Source organism: Tiliqua scincoides, chromosome 11, assembly GCF_035046505.1.
Source record: "Tiliqua scincoides isolate rTilSci1 chromosome 11, rTilSci1.hap2, whole genome shotgun sequence".
Taxonomy (NCBI): domain Eukaryota; kingdom Metazoa; phylum Chordata; class Lepidosauria; order Squamata; family Scincidae; genus Tiliqua; species Tiliqua scincoides.
This window is the reverse complement of record NC_089831.1, coordinates 24,382,134-24,401,270: the sequence shown is the minus strand read 5'-3', so window position 1 is coordinate 24,401,270 and position 19,137 is coordinate 24,382,134. Positions and strand designations below refer to the sequence as shown.

The 19,137-nt window shown below is 48.7% G+C and overlaps 1 protein-coding gene across 1 annotated transcript in view; it reads left to right on the top strand.

Moving 5' to 3' along the window:
- Positions 1-1,128: 1,128 nt before the first annotated feature.
- Positions 1,129-19,137, top strand: part of ABCG4 (ATP binding cassette subfamily G member 4) — a 33,505-nt gene continuing 15,496 nt past the window's right edge. Inside the window, exon 1 of the mRNA XM_066639455.1 lies at positions 1,129-1,357. Coding sequence (XP_066495552.1) covers positions 1,129-1,357 — 229 coding nt within the window. The remainder of the gene's footprint in view (positions 1,358-19,137) is intronic.

Here is a 19,137-nt window from a genome sequence, read left to right as displayed (position 1 = left end):
CCCATAAACATGGGCACCTCCATGACAAAATTATTTTCGGTAATAGTTATGCCATGAAATGAATAATAATAATGGCCAGAGAAGGTGCAGACTGGGAACATTTTTCTGAACTTCATTAGTTTGTTAATTTAATTTTGTAGACAACTTTGTGACTTTGTATATATAATCATACCAATAAACAATTGAAAAATAAGTTTAAAAGAAGATTTCTTCATGAAAAAAAAAGTTTAAACATACAATACAATACAATACAATACAATACAATACAATACAATACAATAGCACCTTTACTGGCATATAATATAAACAAGAGACCAACTGCAACAGTCACTAATAAAATACTTAAGCATAAAAAGAAAAATAGGAATAATACAGGAAAAAGGGAAAAGAAAAAAGAGTTCAAGGAGGGGGGGATGTTTTAATAATATGGGATAAAAAACTGGCAACTGCTAAAGTAATATTTGATTATCTATGATTATCAATTAGTAAAACAAAAATAGGATTACTGATTATCACTTAGTAAAACAAAAATAGGATCGATAAATGGGCCAAAAGGGTAGCTTAGAAAGGGGCCCAAATACGGCTTCCTGAGTAGACAATGCGCTGGACAGTGGATTAGAATATGCTCGAGAGTGTCCGGCTCGAGATGACAGAAAGAGCATAACCTGCAATTCCGAGGAATGCACGAAAATCTACCATGATGGTACAAGTGTAAACATATTGGGGTGGTCTCTTGGACCCCACCCCCTGCAGCCTAGCACCTGGGGCTAGGACACCCCCCCCCCCAGCAACTCTCTTTGTGTGCCACTGCGTGGCATTCTGTGGAGATGGGAGACTGACCTTCTCCCTTGGTTTCCCCTCTGCCATCAAGGACTCATGAGTGTAACTTCCCCAAATGGAAGGTGCAGGGAAATGGAAACCTTTGGAAAATGAGGGTCACCATCATTGCTGGCCCTGTGTTCACACCCACGAGTCCTATGGTCGTACCCATCAATCTAGTTACTGTATAACCCTTCAACTGGTATTGCAGTTATCCCAATTTTTTAATATATGCCTTTGTGCAATGGATCAAAGACACTGAGAACCTCTCCTTCCACCCATTCCTTCTTTCTTGCAGTTCAAGCGGCAATGGCTGAGAAGACTCTGGAGGCCACCTGCGTCTCCATTGCCCTGGAGGACCCCGTGTGCAACTCTGGCTCTCAGGATGCGCCCCTCCTGACCACCCATCTGAAGAAAGTGGAAAACCACATCACGGAGGCCCAGAGGTTCTCCCACTTGCCCAAGCGGTCAGCTGTTGACATCGAGTTTGCTGACCTGTCGTATTCTGTCCGAGAGGGCTCCTGGTGGAGGAAAAGAGGTGAGAGGAGGTGAGGGGAGGGCGTAACAACTGCGGGCGGGGCCAGCCTTAGGAGTTGCACAGCCCCATTGGAAACTTTTTGCAGGGACCCACGTTCGCAACCGAGGTCTGTAGAATCTTAAAGATATAAATGAAATTGATTCTAGACTTTATATCTCTATGATAGACTGGGAAGCAATCAAAGTGTGCGCTTAAAAAGTGCATGTGAGTTAACGGACCACTTGGAGCTAAGCGCATTTTAATACATAAATGGCATCCATGTAAGCCTATAAGTAAAGGAACAAAATGCTTAGATTATTATCTTTGAAAAATCGCATGTTGGCAACCTTCAGTCTCGAAAGACTCTGGTATCGCGCTCTGAAAGGTGGTTCTGGCACAGCGTCTAGTGTGGCTGAAAAGGCCAATTCGGGAGTGACAATCCCTTCCACACTGGGAGCAAGTGCAGTCTGTCCCTGGTCTGTCTCCCTGGCTGTGGGCCTTCCTTCTTTGCCTCTTAGCCTCAGACTGTTGGCCACGTGTCTCTTCAAACTGGGAAAGGCCATGCTGCACAGCCTGCCTCCAAGCGGGCCGCTCAGAGGCCAGGGTTTCCCACTTGTTGAGGTCCACTCCTAAGGCCTTCAGATCCCTCTTGCAGATGTCCTTGTATCGCAGCTGTGGTCTACCTGTAGGGCGCTTTCCTTGCACGAGGCTTTGAAAAATACACAATTACAAAACCACTTGTTTTAGTGACTATGAAATGATCTAATAAAGTACTACTTTTTATTTTTACCCCACTGGGGTGTCCCACTAGGCTTGGGGCCTAATTGGGAGCAATTGGTCCAATTGGCTTAAAGTGGGTGTTGAGTTGGTGCTTTGATTCAAAGTATGGGGCAGGGAAGCCACCCCTCTGAGCTCTTGTTTGGAAGGTGGCATTTACCTGTGCCCAGCCTGAGCGGGGGAGCTGTTGGCACCCTGCTCCTTGCTCCTGCGTGCCTCGCGTGCACATATTTGCGTGCAGCAAAAAGGGAATTTTGAATGTGCTGGTGTCCTTTTTAAGCAAAAAGAAAAATAAATGGGAAGAAACACTGGGAATCATGACTAATGTCCTCGCTGAGCTGCATCTGCCTCTGAGTCACGGGGACAGCAAATTCTGGAGATGCATTCCTTGTGCAAAGTCTCTCCTCCTTCTTGAGTCTGTACTTGGTGACTTCATCATTTGGTTGAGTGAGATGTAGAGTAACTTCTGTGGTGGTAGAGGAAGAACTAGAGACCAATGATGGCCGCACAGGAGCAAAGCGCCTGTGAAAAGATGGCTGCTGACTTTGTACATCTCCAAGGAGAGATTGTGAAGGCTCAGTAGTAATTAGAACCAAAACTGAGACATTTCCTGCCTAGTTTGCTTGGAAAGAAGCCAAGAAAGGAGGTAACAAGGAATTTAATGACGTTGCTAAATTTGCTTGATAGCTTGCGGGCAAACCTTGCAAGACCTTGGGTTCAAGCTGTCCAGCAGCTCAGATTTACTGCAGTTGCTTTTGTTTCAGTGGGAACTGCAAAAAAAGTTGTCAAACTTACAGGGGACCAAGAAGGATTTTCAGAACACTTTGTCTTCATTTCATGAGTTCAGTTCAGCAATTGGGCAGCTCATCCTCACAGACATTAGGACTGAGTAACACATCAAAACACAAAAGTGAGCTGGTTTCACTTGATTCCTTCATGAAGTTAGCAGTGGTTGAGGCTGTAGTCTGTTTGCTTGCTTGTTTGTACATCATAGACATAAGGGAGAGAAGGGAGGGTGGGGGGGAATGGAAGCAGGGTAAATAGGAGGAACAGCAGTTGTTGTAGTTACAGGTCCAGCCTATTTATACACAGATTTTTTATACACGGATTTGATGCAACATGAATGGTCCCTGTCACGGCTTTTTTTCTAATGGAACGCGGGGGGATGGAGTTCCGGCACCTTTTTGCAGGGGCCCCTCCCCTTCGGTGGCATTCCAGGAGGGGGTGAGCAAAACAGAGGCATTCGCTGGGTGGGTGCTGGGGGGTGCAGGGTGGGCGGGCGCCTGGCCCCTGCCTGACCGCACAAGGACCCCCTCCTGCCCCCATCTCCAAGCTCTCGCCTGAGCCCAGCCCGCCTCCCCTCCCCCCGCTCTCTACTTCACAGCCGGTGGAGGGCGTGGGGGACACATGCCAATGCCGAGGAGGAGGATGGATAGCCAGCCAGCCAGCCAGCCAGCCAGGGAGACGGGCTGCGGCACCCACAGAACGCCCAGGTACTGGCTTGGCAGAGGAGGAGGGGAAGGAAGCTGGCTGGTGCAGCCCCGTGCCAATCTGCAGCAAGAGCCTAGGCATGTCTACTCAGAAGTAAGTCTCATTGTGCTCAATGGGGCTTGCTCCTGGGAAAGGGTCCATAGCCTTGCAGCCTGACAGCCCAAGCCTATGCATGTCTACTCAGAAGTAAGTTCCATTGTGTTCAATGGGGCTTACTCCTGGGAAAGTGTCATAGCATTGCAGCCTGAGTAGACAGGCAGAGGAAGGGCTCTGAGGCTGCAGTCCTCTCCACACTTTCCTGGGAGGAAGCCCCACTGCCTCTAATGGGACTGATTTCTGAGGAGACAGCCATAGGTTTTGGCTCTGAGGCTGCAGTCCTGTCCACACTTTCCTGGGAGGAAGCCCCATTGACTCTAATGGGACTGACTTCTGAGTAGACAGGCACAGGATTGGGCCCTGAGGCTGCCATCCTATCCACAGTAAGCCCCATTCACTAAAGTGGACTTCTGAGTAGACATGCATAGGATTGGGCTCTTAGGCTGCAATCCTAGGCACTTTCCTGGGAGTAAGCTCCATTAACTAGAACGAGACTTACTTCAGAGTAGACATAGCTAGGATTGGGCTCTTAATCCTGGCAGAGATATATATCTGCACCCGTTTTCACCTGCTAAGGGCAGGTGAAAAGGGATTCTACGTATGTATTACGTGCTGTCCAGCCTTGCCAGAGATCCTCCTCATCCTTCCCCCACAAGCATGCCCTCCGCCAGCCAGTGTTTGCTGCTCCTCTCCAGCAATGCACAGCAGGCTGGTCAGGGCAGCAGAGAACATACAATTGCATGCCAAGCGCCTTCCCAAAGACACAGAGTATTATGATACCTGAATTAAACCATATTTAATCGCTTGTTTGCAAACGTAGCTGTTTCTATGTGCACCTAAGGACCCCTCTCGTGTAAGAATTCCTTTTTTGTTCTTACTCCCACAGTTGCTTAGAGTAGTTTTACTACATGGAACTCATGTAAGCCATTTTTCGGAATCCATTCACTGCTTCCTCTCCTCGAAGTAGTGCCACACTACATACTACATGCTACAAGTGCACCTGTACAGTATTTTTCCCCCATGTGTAGAAAAAGTAGCTAGGGGGAAGGGCATGTGGAGATTGACAGCCCAATCCTATGCATGTCTACTCAGAAGTAAGTTCATCTTTAGGGGGAAGCACATAAAAAATATTTTATTTCTCCAATAAAAAATGGTTTATAAATAAATAAATAAATAAATAAATAAAAGATTAACAAGTTGTGAGTTCCTGCACCTTTTCTTTTACAAAAAAAAGCACTGGTCCCTGCAAATGAGAAGGAATGTGCTGATCCCTGGAGAAGGGGAAAAATCCATCCCTTTAAAATCAGTTTTAAAAAACCGCTTTTCTTACTGTTGCAGAGAGAGACAGTCATGCAACGCAGGTATAACCTGATCATCAGGTATAATCAATCAGGTATAACCTGATCATCCATAGATTTTTCTCTCTCAATGCAATCAGAAGCCCCCTTTACATTAAAGGAGAACAGTCCTTTAAGCTGACAATCCATCAATCATTCTCTCTTCAGGCAGCTGCAGCCGAAGACCCCTCCCTTCCCCCTGAGCACAGGAAAGAAATATACTTTGCATTGGTGAAGGGAGAGGTCAGAGTGAAGTCTTTCTAAGCACCTTGAGAGAGACTGAAGGTTGAATTATCCTCTTAACATCTTATCTTAACATCACAAAGGTCAGCAAGGCTGTTTTTAAATCATCAGAGCAAAGAAATCCCAGTCCAAAGAATCCAGATCCTATCCTGAATTGAGACCTGGTTGAAGACCAGGAAACAGAGAGTGGGTGTCAATGGGCAATTTTCACAATGGAGAGAGGTGAAAAGCGGTGTGCCCCAAGGATCTGTCCTGGGACGGGTGCTTTTCAACCTCTTCATAAATGACCTGGAGACAGGAGTGAGCAGTGAGGTGGCAACGTTTGCAGACACTAAACTTTTCTGAGTGGTGAAGACCAGACATGATTGTGAGGAGCTCCAGAAGGATCTCTCCAAACTGGCAGAATGGGCAGCAAAAAAAAAAAAGATTCTTCAGGCTAGGCTGCCCAGGAGAAGCTGAGCTTGCAGGCTCAATGCCCAGCACTTTGCAGTTCAGTTCAGCTCCTTTGCAAATGAAGCAGGTGGAACCTAAGCCTGCCTCTGTAGATTTTCAAAGAACAGCAGATACAAAACTCCCTTCCCTAGTCGTCCATTACGCATATCAGCCTCTTCTTCCAAAGATTCCCCAGCTATTGCCCTGTGGCTGCATCTTGCCATAAGAACATAAGAAGAGCCCTGCTGAATCAGGCCAAAGGCCCGTCTAGTCCAGCTTCCTGTATCCCACATTGGCCCACTAGAAGCCTCAGGGAGCACACCGGACCACAAGAGACCGACATCCAATTGCCTCTCCCTTTGCTTCTGGCATTCTGAGTTAGCCTACTTCTAAAAGCCGGAGGTTGCACATACCCAGCATGGCTTGTAACCTGTGATGGGACTTTTCCTCCATAAATTTGTCTAGTTCCTTTTTCAAGGCATCTAGGCCAGACCGCCATCACCACATCCTGTGGCAAGGAGTTCCACAGACTAATTATACACTGGGTAAAGAAATATTTTCTTTTGTCCCCTGGTTCTGCTGTGGTGTGAGAGGGAAAAGAACATCACTCTATCCATCCCTACATAATTTTGTATGTCTCTGATTCATATCCCCCTTCAGGTGCCTTTTTTGTAGACTGAAAATTGTCAATTAGCAAGAAAATCACCAGTGTGTTTACTTTACTCAGAAGTAGGACCTGCGGAGTTCAACTGCATTTAATTCTTGGAAAGTGTGCATCACATTTGTGGCCTTTGCCTGGAAGTTTTAATGTTTTACATTTCACTTAAAATTCCTAATACCTGCAGAGCAAACCAAGGAACTGCAGGAAGCAAAATGGTTTTCCTAAGTGTAGTATATGAATCCCTTGCCCACAGGTGTGTCACTCTCAGCATCACATTGAGTAATGGTTCCTGCCGCCAAGGAAGCTCACTGTTCTAGCAGAGATTGGTTCTGTCTTCTCCATTCCTGTTTTATTAGGGCTCTCTTCATTATAGTGGGTTTTTTTTGGGGGGGGGATTTAGATCAGGACTGATTCCTGTGCATATGACTCCCCCTCCCCTCCGGAGCAGCTCCTTTTTAAGAAAAGAAAAAGACCTTGGAAGTTTTAGGCTGCCATCCTAAATACACATATTGCGTAAGTCCCATTGAGGACTGTGGGAGCTCCTTTTGAGTGAACAGGCAATGGGACTGAACTGCTTATTCCAGCACTTGCTTGTAGCGTTTGGTTTCACCCTCCAAGACAGGATTCCCAGATCTGAGAGAGACTGTTAGAGTTTCCGCCCCCACAGGCTTGATCTCGGGCTCAGGAACTGGCATCAAGAGATTGTTGAAAGCAACCTGGGAGACTTCAACAGGGTGTTCTTTGCTTCATGGCCTCACACCTTGTTCAGAACAACACGGTGGTGTTCCTGGGGTAACTTTAGTCAGAGCTGGCAACCTGACTCCCCATGCTGGAGCTGTGTCCCCCTTGGCCAACCCTACTGAGACTCTGGGAAGAGCCAAGGTCTTGAAGTGAGACAAAAACAAAGGGAGTTAAATTTGGCGTTGATCCTAGCTCTGCCCCCCTCTCCCTGAGGATTCCTATCCTGCCTAGGTGCTGCCCTCCCTTTGTGCATGCCAATCAGCAACAAGCCCTGGGAGGGTTCTGATCGTGGTGGCCTCCTGTCATGAGCTGTCCTTGATGGGGTGCCAATCACTGGTGCCAGGAAGCAGAACAGAAAATGGAGCCAAGCAGATATTTGCAGAGCACAAGGCCTGGCACCAGCCAGGGAGCATTGGGTGCTACTTGTGTCTTTGGCAGAAGGTTCTGAACTCAAGTCTGAGATCATGCTCCAGGTTGCGTCATTCAAAGAGTTATGACTTGCCTTCCATGGTGCTGCAGAGCCTGGTGTGTCTTCTTGCCTGAGGTCCTTTGCCAGACTCTCAAGTGCAGCCCTGTCCATTCCCCACCCCCCAGCCACTGCCTCTGCTGAACAAGAACTCCTCTTTGGAACTTTGCTTCCCCTTGACTGCCCCCCCCCCGCTCGCCTCCTCCTCTCCCACTCAGGGACGGCAGGTAGCAGCCATTCACCGCAGAAATGTCCCCACCAGGTGCTTATGTGGACAAAGCTCAGCTCTTTACTCAGTGTGTAGTTCTTTACTCAGCGTGTGGTTGGTCTGTGGAACTCCTTGCCACAGGATGTGGTGATGGCGCCTGGCCTGGAAGCCTTTAAAAGGGGATTGGACAAGTTTCTGGAGGAAAAATCCATTATGGGTTACAAGCCATGATGTGCATGTACAACCTCCTGATTTTAGAAATGGGCTATGCCAGATGCAAGGGAGGGCACCAGAATGAGGTCTCTTGTTATCTGGTGTGCTCCCTGGGCATTTGGTGGGCCACTGTGAGATACAGGAAGCTGGACTAGATGGGGCTATGGCCTGATCCAGTGGGGCTGTTCTTATGTTCATCTGACAAGGGAGGGCACCAGGATGAGGTCTCTTGTTATCTGGTGTGCTCCCTGGGGCATTTGGTGGTCCACTGTGAGATACGGGAAGCTGGACTAGATGGGCCTATGGCCTGATCCAGTGGGGCTGTTCTGAAGTTCTTGTGAGCTGCTGGTGGCCTGTTGAAGTGGGGAGCTCACCACTCGAGGAGTGCATCATGTCAGCACCACCAAGCAAGGCCTGAATCACATGTCTTTATGCTCCTTACAAAACAGGGCAAGGGGGATTTTGCACACTGGGCAGTACCTTTAGATGAGTGCAGGGGCTGCGTAACCTGGGATGCCATCCATCACTGCTGCCTTTGCTGCAGTGAGTTGTGGGGGGGGGGGGAGATCCCATTACCCCTCATGCAATTTCTGCATACCCAGAAGTGCAGGACTTTATCCAAAGGAGGCGTGTGAACCCTTTGTTCAAATTCTAGCACTGTACACTGTTGAAATACATGTGCCTGCCTTCCCCTCCCACCCACTTGCCTCCCCTGCCTTTCAGCTGGAGGGCCATCCCCTTCTCTAAACTTGGATGGTGGGTCTCTCATTCAAACTGGGCACAGGGATTCCCAGCTGTCAGGAGACAATCTCCTAACACAGTGGTTCCCAAACATTTTAGCACCGGGACCTGCTTTTTAAAACGACAGTCTATCAGGACCCCACCTAGGTTTACAAGACTTTAAAAAAGAAAGATCTAGAAAGAAATAATATTTTTTTATATTTTTTTTTATTCACACCAACCAGAAAAAAGATGCTCAAAAGGGTGAAAAAAGATCTCCCTGTATTTACACACGCTTGCAAACTGCAGGAGCTGAACTCTTTGCAGGGCCATTAGCAGCTATCTGATTTTTGAATAACCTCAGGACTTGAGGCAATCACTTATTTGATCTTTCTATCACCCTGTTTTCATTGGAGACTGCTTGGGACTACATGGCCTGCCAAAAATTGGGCCATGCCTCACCCACAGTTTGGGAACCGCTGTCCTAACACATTGAGTTGGCATCCTTCAGTCTCGGAAGACTATGGTGTCACGCTCTGAATGGTGGTTCTGGAACAGAGTGTCCTCTCCAGTGCGCGAAGCCTGGGTAAAGTAGGTATGGAGGATAGGCTGTTACCCATGCAGCAAATCCCCCCTCTCTCCGTCGCTGAAATGGTCCAATGGAAAGGCAGAGGCCAATACGGTTGGTTCCAGCGGCGTCGCAGGAGTTGCCAGAACGTGACTGTGTTCAGCCATGAACTGCCTCAGGGACTCCGGCTCCGGATTTTGCCTCGAGGTTGACTCCTGAAGCCTTTTCCATAACTGGATGTAGCCACAAGGCAGTGGAGGTTTGGGATCAGAGTTTTCCTTCTCTCAGATGAGCTGCCTTCCCAGGCACATAGCCCCTAACACATAGCCTTCCTAACACATAGCCCCTATAAAAAGACACCAAGTGACAATTGGGGGGCTGTTAACCAGTAACCCCCCTAACAAAAGGTAGGTCAGCTGTGGAAAAAAAACCATTGTTAAAATGATGCTCCTGTTATCCTCATCCACTAGGTCAGGCCTAAGGCAGACCCTGCGTTCCAGAGCCCTGACCTTTGGCAAACCTCCTGATTGCACTGCCTACCCAGGACTGCAAAAAGAGGGTGTTGTCAGGCCTCAAAATGTGGCCAGCGGCCTGTGTTTGACTTGGTTGACCATCAGTGGTGAAATCTGCCCTCCCTGCCTCTTCAGAAGATTCACTCCATTGCTTCAGCAGAGGGAGGGAATGCCAGTAAACTGCTCCAGGAGCTCAGATAAGTTTTTACTCTGCTTAAGCCAGTGAGATTCAGGTTAATCCTCCTTGGGATTGACTTTCTGGTGTCCTTGGAGATCTTCTTTTCACCCCCCCCCCCCCCGTACGGCTAGGTCAACCAGGCACTGGTCAGCTCCTCCTCTCAGACCAAGCAGGATATCAGGGAGAGATTTGATCTCACTTCATGCTATCCCCAGAGCTGTGAGGCTGGTTGAAAGCCTGGAACAGGAGCGTGTCTGCACTTGAGCCCAAAGCTGTTTGATCCTGACGTGTCTGTCTTTGTGCCATTCCTCCTGAATCCAACAGATGGGGAAAGATGGCTGGCTTGCAGTGAGGCGGAAGGTGGCAAACCCTGGAGATGTGGTGATGGCATCTGGCCTGGACGCCTTTCAAAGGGGATTGGACAAGTTTCTGGAGGAAAAATCCATTACGGGTTACAAGCCATGATGTGTATGTGCAGCTTCCTGATTTTAGAAATGGGCTATGTCAGAAGGCCAAATGCAAGGGAGGGCACCAGGATGAGGTCTCTTGTTATCTGGTGTGCTCCCTGGGGCATTTGGTGGGCCGCTGTGAGATACAGGAAGCTGGACTAGATGGGCCTATGGCCTGATTCAGTGGGGCTGTTCTTATGGAGCCCTCTTCCCCAGAGTGAAATGCTTGCTAACCCGAGACAGCACCAGCTTGATGCAATGAAGCTACCGTAGAGGTCAGCCTTTTGGCTCTTTCATCTAATGATTGACCCCACTACTAGCAGTGATGCTCCAGCGTCCAGACAGGGTAGCCTGTCCCAGGCCCCTCTCTACATCCCCTCTCCAGTTCCCGTGAACAGTGGGTTGAACACGCACTGGGGAGAAACTGCAGTCAGATCCTAACCTCAGCCTCTGACACATCGTACAGCACACTGGTAGAGTATAATCTCTGCTTGCAGATGGTCGCAGGTTCAATCTCCAGTTAAGAGGATCTCAGGTAACAAGGCTAGAAAAGACCTTTGCGTGAAGACCTTGTTGAACAGCTGCCAGTGGCGTATACATTCTTGGACTAGGCAGTCCAAGGCTCTGACCTTTGGTACAAGGCAGCTTCATATGTTCAAATTTTCGGTAACACAGCCCACCTCATCAGGACTGGCCTGTCCCTGAGGTCAACAGAGGCAGTTGCCTCATGCGACAGATTGATGGAAGGTGCCCACCTTTGTTTGCTCGCTCAAGTGTGGAGGAGAAGAGAACAGCAGGCTAGAGAGTCTCTCTACTCTAGCCCACCACACTCTACTCCTCCAGAATTTCTGTTTCTCTCCATCCCTCTCTTCTTTTCCTAGTTCAGGGACTGGAAGGGGCAGAGGCTGGAGCATCAGCCTCTGATGTAGAGGGGCAGCTTTAGGCCTGCTGCCTGGGGTGCCAGAAGGTTTCGCACCTGCCCTGCACCTCATAATAGAAACCAGCCACTTGCTCACAACAGAGGGCACATTTCAGAAACCATCGTGTGGTCATGACTTCCTGGCTTATGCTGATATCATCTGGAACGATGAGGTCACTCTAATGTCCTGTCCATGACAAAGAAGTCATTTTCCACCACTCTTCCATGGAACCTCCTCAAAGTCTTTGAGTTCCTGGTGAAGCCCATCTGTTTGGGGCTGGTTTTCAGGAGAAAGGTGAAAGGTTTTCGCTAGCAACCAAGTGCAACCAGCCTTCAGAAGGACTGAAGCAATTGATGGCAAACTATGACCTTTGATCACAGGAGTAGCTTTGATCCAGAACCTTTCCTGCCTTCTGTGGAATCTCCTTTATATTGGAACAGGCTCTGCAGTCTAACTGGCATGGCTTCCCCCAAAGATGTCTGGGATCTTTGCTGTGGGTGCTGAGAATTCCCTGTTAGAGTCCCCTTTGTAGTGGGGATCTGAATCGTATGTAGCTGCATGGAGAAAGTGCCCTATGTTGCAATGCTGGTGTTATTCCTGGCTTGTGGGAAAATGGAGCCATTGCTAGAGCACTGTTGACAACTTAACCAGGGTTATCTTAACTCTTGTCAGTGGACTTCAGTGGAAATGTGATGACATATTTTCTTTGAACAGTAACTCAGTTGGAGAGTGGTAGTAGCAGTTGTTGTAAAGCACCATGTCCATCGATGGCGGAATTGTACTAGATGCAAGAGGGTGGGGCTCTGGTTCAAGGTGGTCACAATCTAGAGAGGGCGATAGAGCACTATGATAGAGCAGCTGATTGAATCCCTGGCAAACATCTCTCCTTGATGCTGGGAAAGACCTTCTCGGCCTGATGGCCTGGAGAGCTTCTGCCACTACCCATTAGTGCTGACTATTCTGAACCAGGTGGAGTCCTGGACTGACTCGTAGAAGGCAGTGTCCTCTGTTTCTGAAAGCACAAGGAAAATAACAGATGCGGGGAAGGGACAGGGAGGCAAAGAACAACAGGGACCGAATGTGGGATTATCTCAGCAAGAGATTGTGTTGGAGTGGATTGGAGCTTGGGGTCTCCAGCTGCACAGAAAAGCTGGGGTGTGGCAGGATTTGAAGGAGGAAGGAGGGGTGATTTGGGAGACAGCTGGGGGAGCAGCCAAAACGGTCCAATGGGGTAGCCAGTGTGAAGGTCTGGAAGGGATGCCTGCTCTGCTTTCGGCTGCCTGTCTGGGGTGTTTGATTCTAGTGAGCGCCTGAGCCGTGCGCTGCAAGCACAACAGGCAGATTTTTGCACACCACGCAAAAGCTTTTTGGTTTTCGCTTGCAGCAATTGCGCTATGCAAGGTGCAGTCCAGAGAAATGAGGGTGGGGAACAGCCAGCAGACTCCTCAACCCCAATTACCAGAAGCTTAAAAGGAAAAAGTCAGAGGAATCAACCCGTTATTCAGCTGGTCAATGCAACTCTGCTTGGGGGGGTGGGGTGACCGGGACCTCTGGGGATGAACTGCCAGTGCTACTCCGCAGGCAGGTGAGAAGGGTGCTTCTGGGTGCTGGGGGTTGGGCCCTATCAGTATGGCCTTGGCTGTGGCTCAAAAAAAACCCTGAGGATGTCCTCTGGTGAGCGGCGGCTGAGCTGGATTCACAGCTTCCCAGCCAGAAGCAGGCAGGGGTTACTAGCAGTCAATGAACTCAAGTAACCGCGCAGCAGCTCTGAGCGCCGCAGTCATGTCTGTGCGGTGAGCGAGCAGGAGCTTTCCTGCCAGGCTGGTGCAGCAACGCAGCCACCTGCAGAACTGGGGGAAGGGGCTCGTGGAAGGGACACCCCTCCTCTCTTGGATGTGTGTCCTCTCTTCCCCCCCCACCCCCGTAATCACCCACAGATTGTCATCTTCTGCAAAACCGGACTGGTGTTTTTCAAGATCCCCCACCCCAGACCAAAGCGGCAATGTGAGTTTGGAGTCTTGCTCGACTGTTTTCTGCCTGTGCTCTAAAGAAAGTCAGGGCTTTAAGCCCTGTGCTTGGCTCCAGTATGCATTCAACACCAGAGCTGAGCGGTGTGAAGTAAGGAGGACAAACACTCCTCTGAGCATGTGTAAAGCGTCTTGCTGTCACTGTGGAATAACCACAGAACACATGGGAGCTGCCTGATCAGAAAAATCATTATGTTTTTGAGGCTGACTTGAACCACAGCAACTTTATGTTTGGTACTAGGAGTGCTACAGAGACCAGTTACCTTGGAAGGAGAGAGAGAGAGAGAGAGCTTCCTTTTGGTTCCACCTGCAGCATGGGGTCATGGTAGCCTTGCCTTGGTGTGACATGAAGTTCCCACAAATTGCATTTCTTCCCTCTGTTTGAGGTACGCTTCACCAAAATGTAAAGATGCTTGCATTTAGGCTCCCAGCAAATGTAGTTTGACCACTCAGAACTCCCACCCACCTGCCCACCCACCCACAAAGACCCCTCAACCCCAATTACCAGAAGTTTAAAAGGAGAAAAAAAAAACTGTTTCAGGAACTTTTTTTCCTCTACCATCCCAGCATATGAAATATGGTTTGGGCAAACACTGCCCAGCCTACTTAGAGGTTGCAGTATGTCAGGATCACTTTAGAAATCCAGATTAGAGAGGGAGGGAGAAGTTTTAGAGCAGAGAGGATAGGCTCAGCAAAAAGAGATTAGATTAGGTGAACTATAAATCCGCCACTCTCCTAACCTACTGGACCATTTCAGTGCACAGGCTGCATGAGGCTAGCTGGGATATTTGTAGCATACACACACCCCCCCTTTGAAGGAATAGCTTAGGGCCCTTTCTCTTGCTAAGTACAGTAGTCTCCCTGAGCCACCTCTGATACAGTCTCTTATTTAGATCTCTTATTTTGGGGCTGTCACATCTCCAAGTCCATTTTATGCGCGCAAGAGGATCAAGGGCCACTATTCTCAGCGGCACATCTGAAGGGGGCCACAGACTAGAAACTGTGAGAAGGGAATTTTATGCTTATCAGTTCGTGTTGTTGTATCCTTGTTTGATGAGGAGGGGAGCTGGAACCTGAGAAAAGCTCTTAAAGGGCCATTGCCCCCCCCCCAAATGTTGAAAATAGGTGCTCTTGAGAAGTAACTTTTCTGAGGAAACAGAGCAATTTTTCTTGCCTGGATGCCTGTGGGCGATCCTTACTCGCCACAGGTGAGTGGCTGTTTATCAACCTGAATGGATAACCATAAAAACAGGAACCTAACCCTGCCAGCACTCCCAGTGAGATTAAATTCTCTGTTCTTTTCTTCTTAGATATACTTTTTCACGTTCCAGGTTTGGTGCTCAGGTATTCCATCTCTAAGGTTGCAATCCTTACCACACCTACTAGGGAGTAAGTCTCACTGAACTCAGTGGGACTTACTTGTAATTAGACATGCATAGGCTTGAGTTGGGTCAGAGTAGAGAGTCTCTCCATCAGTGCAGGTACTGACTGTCCCATCGGATGGAGATATGGGCGGGCAGGCTGCCTTTTTACTGTGTTTTGGGGATAGTCAGAAAACAAAACTGGAATTTTAAGCTGACTCAGTTTTCAGGGTGTTTCTTTTAAACTTATGGCTCTACCTTTGGCAGAAACAGAAAGCAGCGCTTGGGTTTGGTAAGCCTTTTAGTTGTCCGTTATTCTGGGGTTCATTCAACAAGGCACAGAGCAAAAGGTCTAGGCCAAACATAGCCAAGTGTCAGGGCCAACCTTAGCCAGTGCAACCATCCAGTGGGGTTCAGCTTGGAAGCCTCTTCTGCGTCTCTGCACATTGCCCTGGGATTGTTGCTCTTTCTGCTTTGCCCCCTTTCCTCGTGCACTGCCACTCTCTTTCCCACATGTACACGGAAATCATGACCCATCTGTGCTTGTCATGGTATGGGACGGGCAACGCAATCCTAACTTGTGCTGGAGCAGCACAAGTTTGGGACTGGCTGTGGTTCAGCCCAAGGTAAGGGGAAATAATTCCCCTTACCCCAAGTAGGGCTTCAGCAGCCCCAATGGGTCAACTCCAATCTGCACCACCTAAACAGGTGATGCAGAACCGAGAAGCCTGGAGCCACTCCACACTTCCCGGGAACAGGGTCAGGATCCGCATAACTGCCAGGTCCTGGCCCCACACCCATTCTCCTGCCGCCCGTCCATGGTGAATTTAAAACAGTGGTATCACACAGCACTTCATATAGCCCTATATTATCCAGCCACATCGGTCTCCATTGATGTGATCTCTCTGTAGTGTTGATTCAGTCCTGTTTAGCAAGGGACCCTTGCAATGTTCATTAGAAGCTTCCTCCTTGTATCGTCTACCCCTTGTCTTCCTTCAGCACAGCAGCACTACTGGTGAATTGCCTCTTAATGGCTTCTTAATTTAATTGGTCAGTCCTGGGAGACTTTAATTACTGATTTCTTCTGTTTTTCTTTTTGTTTACAGTGAAATAGCAACTTGTTGCAATTAAAAAAAAAAGAAAACTAGAAGGAATCAGCAAATAAAGTCTCTCCATGGTGAAGAATTAATTAATCGCGACTTTCTGGTCACTCTGAATAAAAGCGAGAAAGATGCACATGGAAAGCTTTTACTGATAGGCACAGTTGCCCTGAACATCATGCTTGATGGGCTGGTGTTGTGGCTGCATTCTAGGTCTTTAAAAAATTGACCCAAATCTAGCGTGAGGGCAGAGGGAAGGACAACCTGGAAAACACTGGAATGTGATGGTTTGAGAAGAATATGGTCTGGATTCCTCCCCAAAAGTGAGGGAACAAAGAGAAGCACCTCCTGATCAGTGTGGAAGCAATTGTTGCTTGGTTTATGAAGGGCATTTTAAATTTAGATTAGACATTTCTTTTGCCCCCTTCCATTTACCTTTGATTGAGCCAAATGTGGTCAGCAAAGGAGGCACTCCTTGCCACAGGATGTGGTGATGGTGTCTGGCCTAGCTGCCTTTAAAAGGGGCTTGGGAAGATTTCTAGAGGTCTGGTCTAGAGGGTAGAGCCTCCGTTAGCCTGAAAATAACATCCGAAGGTTGCAGTTTGAGGCCACCAGCAGCTCTGGGAATGGCGAGACCTTGAAGCAGCTGACAAGCTGAGCTGATTTATTCCACCTACTCTTTGGTGTGAGCGAAGAAGTGTCTTGGCTGCCCTTCATGTGAAAGATGAAGGAGCTGCTTGTCAGCCTGTGTGGGGGGCAACTGGAGGTCAGAAGTAAGACCAAACCAGGAAGATCCATCTGAAATGTTGTTGGTTCTTGCAAGACAGAACCTTTCTATGATTGTAAAAATCCCCTTGGGGATTTAGAAACAGCCTGCCTAAGTAAACCGCCTTGAATAAAGTCAGAGGAGTCATCTGATGACCAGAAAGGCGGTATATAAATACAGTTGTTATTATTATTTTTATTATAGAAGACAAGTTCATCACAGGTTACAAGCAGTGCAACCTTCTGGTTTGAAAAGTGTGCTGTCTCAGGTGCAAGAGAGTGGTAACAGGATGCAGGGGTCTTGCTGCCTTGTGTGCTCCCCGAGGCCTCTGTGAGATACAGGAAGAGGCCCTAGATGGGCCTTGATCCAGCAGAGCTCTTCTTATGAGCCACACAGAATACTATGTTGTTCAGGGATGCATCAAGCCCATTGAAGTGTTCTGTTGGATCTGAGAAGCTTGCTTGCCATCTGCACGGACAGAACCTGGTCTCTAGCAGAAGGTTTTGCCTTATCCGTGTCATGCAGCAAGTGCACTGAGCTGCTTTTATCATAAGGCAGTCCTCCTCTCTGTCTCAGTGCTCCTGTGCCTCCCACCAGATGCTTTTTTCGCTGCAAAGCATCATCTCCCTCTGGTGGCAGCACCTCCAGGGAGACATCTTGCGGCTAGTCACATGCCTGCCATCAGATGTCTTCAGCAGTGAAAATTGCTAATCAGACAGTAAAGTCCTCTGCAGTTCTAGGCATGATTAGCAGCTGCTATCAGTGTTACTGGATACATGCAAAGCTGGTCAATGTCAGCCATTGATCTGACTGGTGTAGTGGTGGTGGGGGGGCAGCCACTGTCTCAAGATCTGCAAGGGGAAGGAGCAGGGGTGATTGGGGAGGAGACTGCTTGCAAGGGGTGGAGCTTTGTGGCACCCTGGGATTTTTCTTCTCCTCCTGGAGACTATGGGAAGGGTGCCGAACCCTGAATCTTCTAGTCAAACCCTGAAATCTGGTACCCTTTTGGTGAACATAAGGAGGGCCCAGATCAGACCAAAAGGTGCATTGTAGTCAAACCAGATCCCCTCCAGGAAGTCCACTAGTGGAGTAGGAAGGCTTCAACCTTTCCTTTTCTTTGTGCCACCCACCCCAGCAACTGCTATTCCACACTGTCTCTGAAAAAGGAGGCTCCAGTTTGGGCTGTCTTGCTTATAACTCTTGATGGACCTGTTTTGCTTAACGATTGTCCTGACAGAGCAGCAGACCAGTGGTCCGACAAGTCCAGCATCCTGCATCCTGCAGCAGGCCAGCAGGTGCATCCAGGAAGTCCACAAGCGGAGCATGGGGGGGCAAAGAGCCCTCTTGTGCTGGTGCAAGGAGCAGTGCAACGATGGAGATGCTGCAGTTAGTATGGTTGGAACAGCTATGGCTGTCTGGTGAGCCTTAAGAAGCCTGGAGAGGTTGGCAGCCCTGGAGATAAGGTGCTGGCAGGAAGCTCTGATGTGCACAAGATGGCCCTTCAGCATAGCTAATGTGGTCACTCCCTGACAGGCTGGGACTCTCTGTGCGTACCTTGGAGCACCTGGCTAGAGGGAGGCAAGTGTACTGCAGGCAATTCTTGGGCTGGAGTGGAGCTCTTCCAAAGGTGAACAAGATTTGCAGAGCTCCATCGCCCTCTTGAGGTGCTTTTCAAGGAAGGCATCACAACCATCTGATTCTTCTCCCCTCTTTGCAAGTGTGAAAAAATGGATTACAGTACATTTCACAATGCTTCATGTCCAGAGGTGTAACAAGGGTGGAACCTGAGGGGCACCTGCCCCGGGCGCTAAACCAAAGGGAGCACATGACTGTCTTGCACAGCTTATGGTTCTCCTGGAGGAGGAGGTGTTTGTTGTGATATCTTCATGCCCCCCCCCCAATTCCTTCTTCTCAGGCATCCCCTTCAAGTGGCACCCCTTCAAGGAGGCTTCCACAGGAGAAGGAACAGGGGGGTGCGAATCCACCAGCACCTCCTGCTCCAGAAAGAAGCTGGAAGGGACAACACAACATATCGTGTGATATGGTGACATTACAGCTCCATGCACCAGGGGTTCTGGTTACTCCTCTGTCTGCCTGTCTATCTGTCAGAGAGAGAGCGCGAGAGACCACTTAAACCTCTTATAGACACGAGTCTTGTGGTGGGTTCTAATAACCATCAACCCAACATGTTGACCCCTCCACTCAACTGAACAAGACAGATCTTGACTGTCCAGTGGGTTGGAAGACTGTCCATGTCTTCCTCCTCATCCTCTGGAGCTTTGGGGAGGGGGCTGTTGATTGATGTCAGAGTACATGAGAACAAAGAGTCAAGCCCCATCTCCCCTGATCTCCCAAGCAACCCCCTGGGGCTGTTAATGAGCAAAACATGGTGATCTTAATCACAGTCTCCTGCTTGGCTTCTAGTTAGGCACTTGTTTATTAATTTCTGTATTGATTCATTGGGGAGCTTATGTGTTTTTCCACTGCTTGAGCGCCAGTAGAGATGGGTTAACTATTCATGCTATGTTAGCCTCT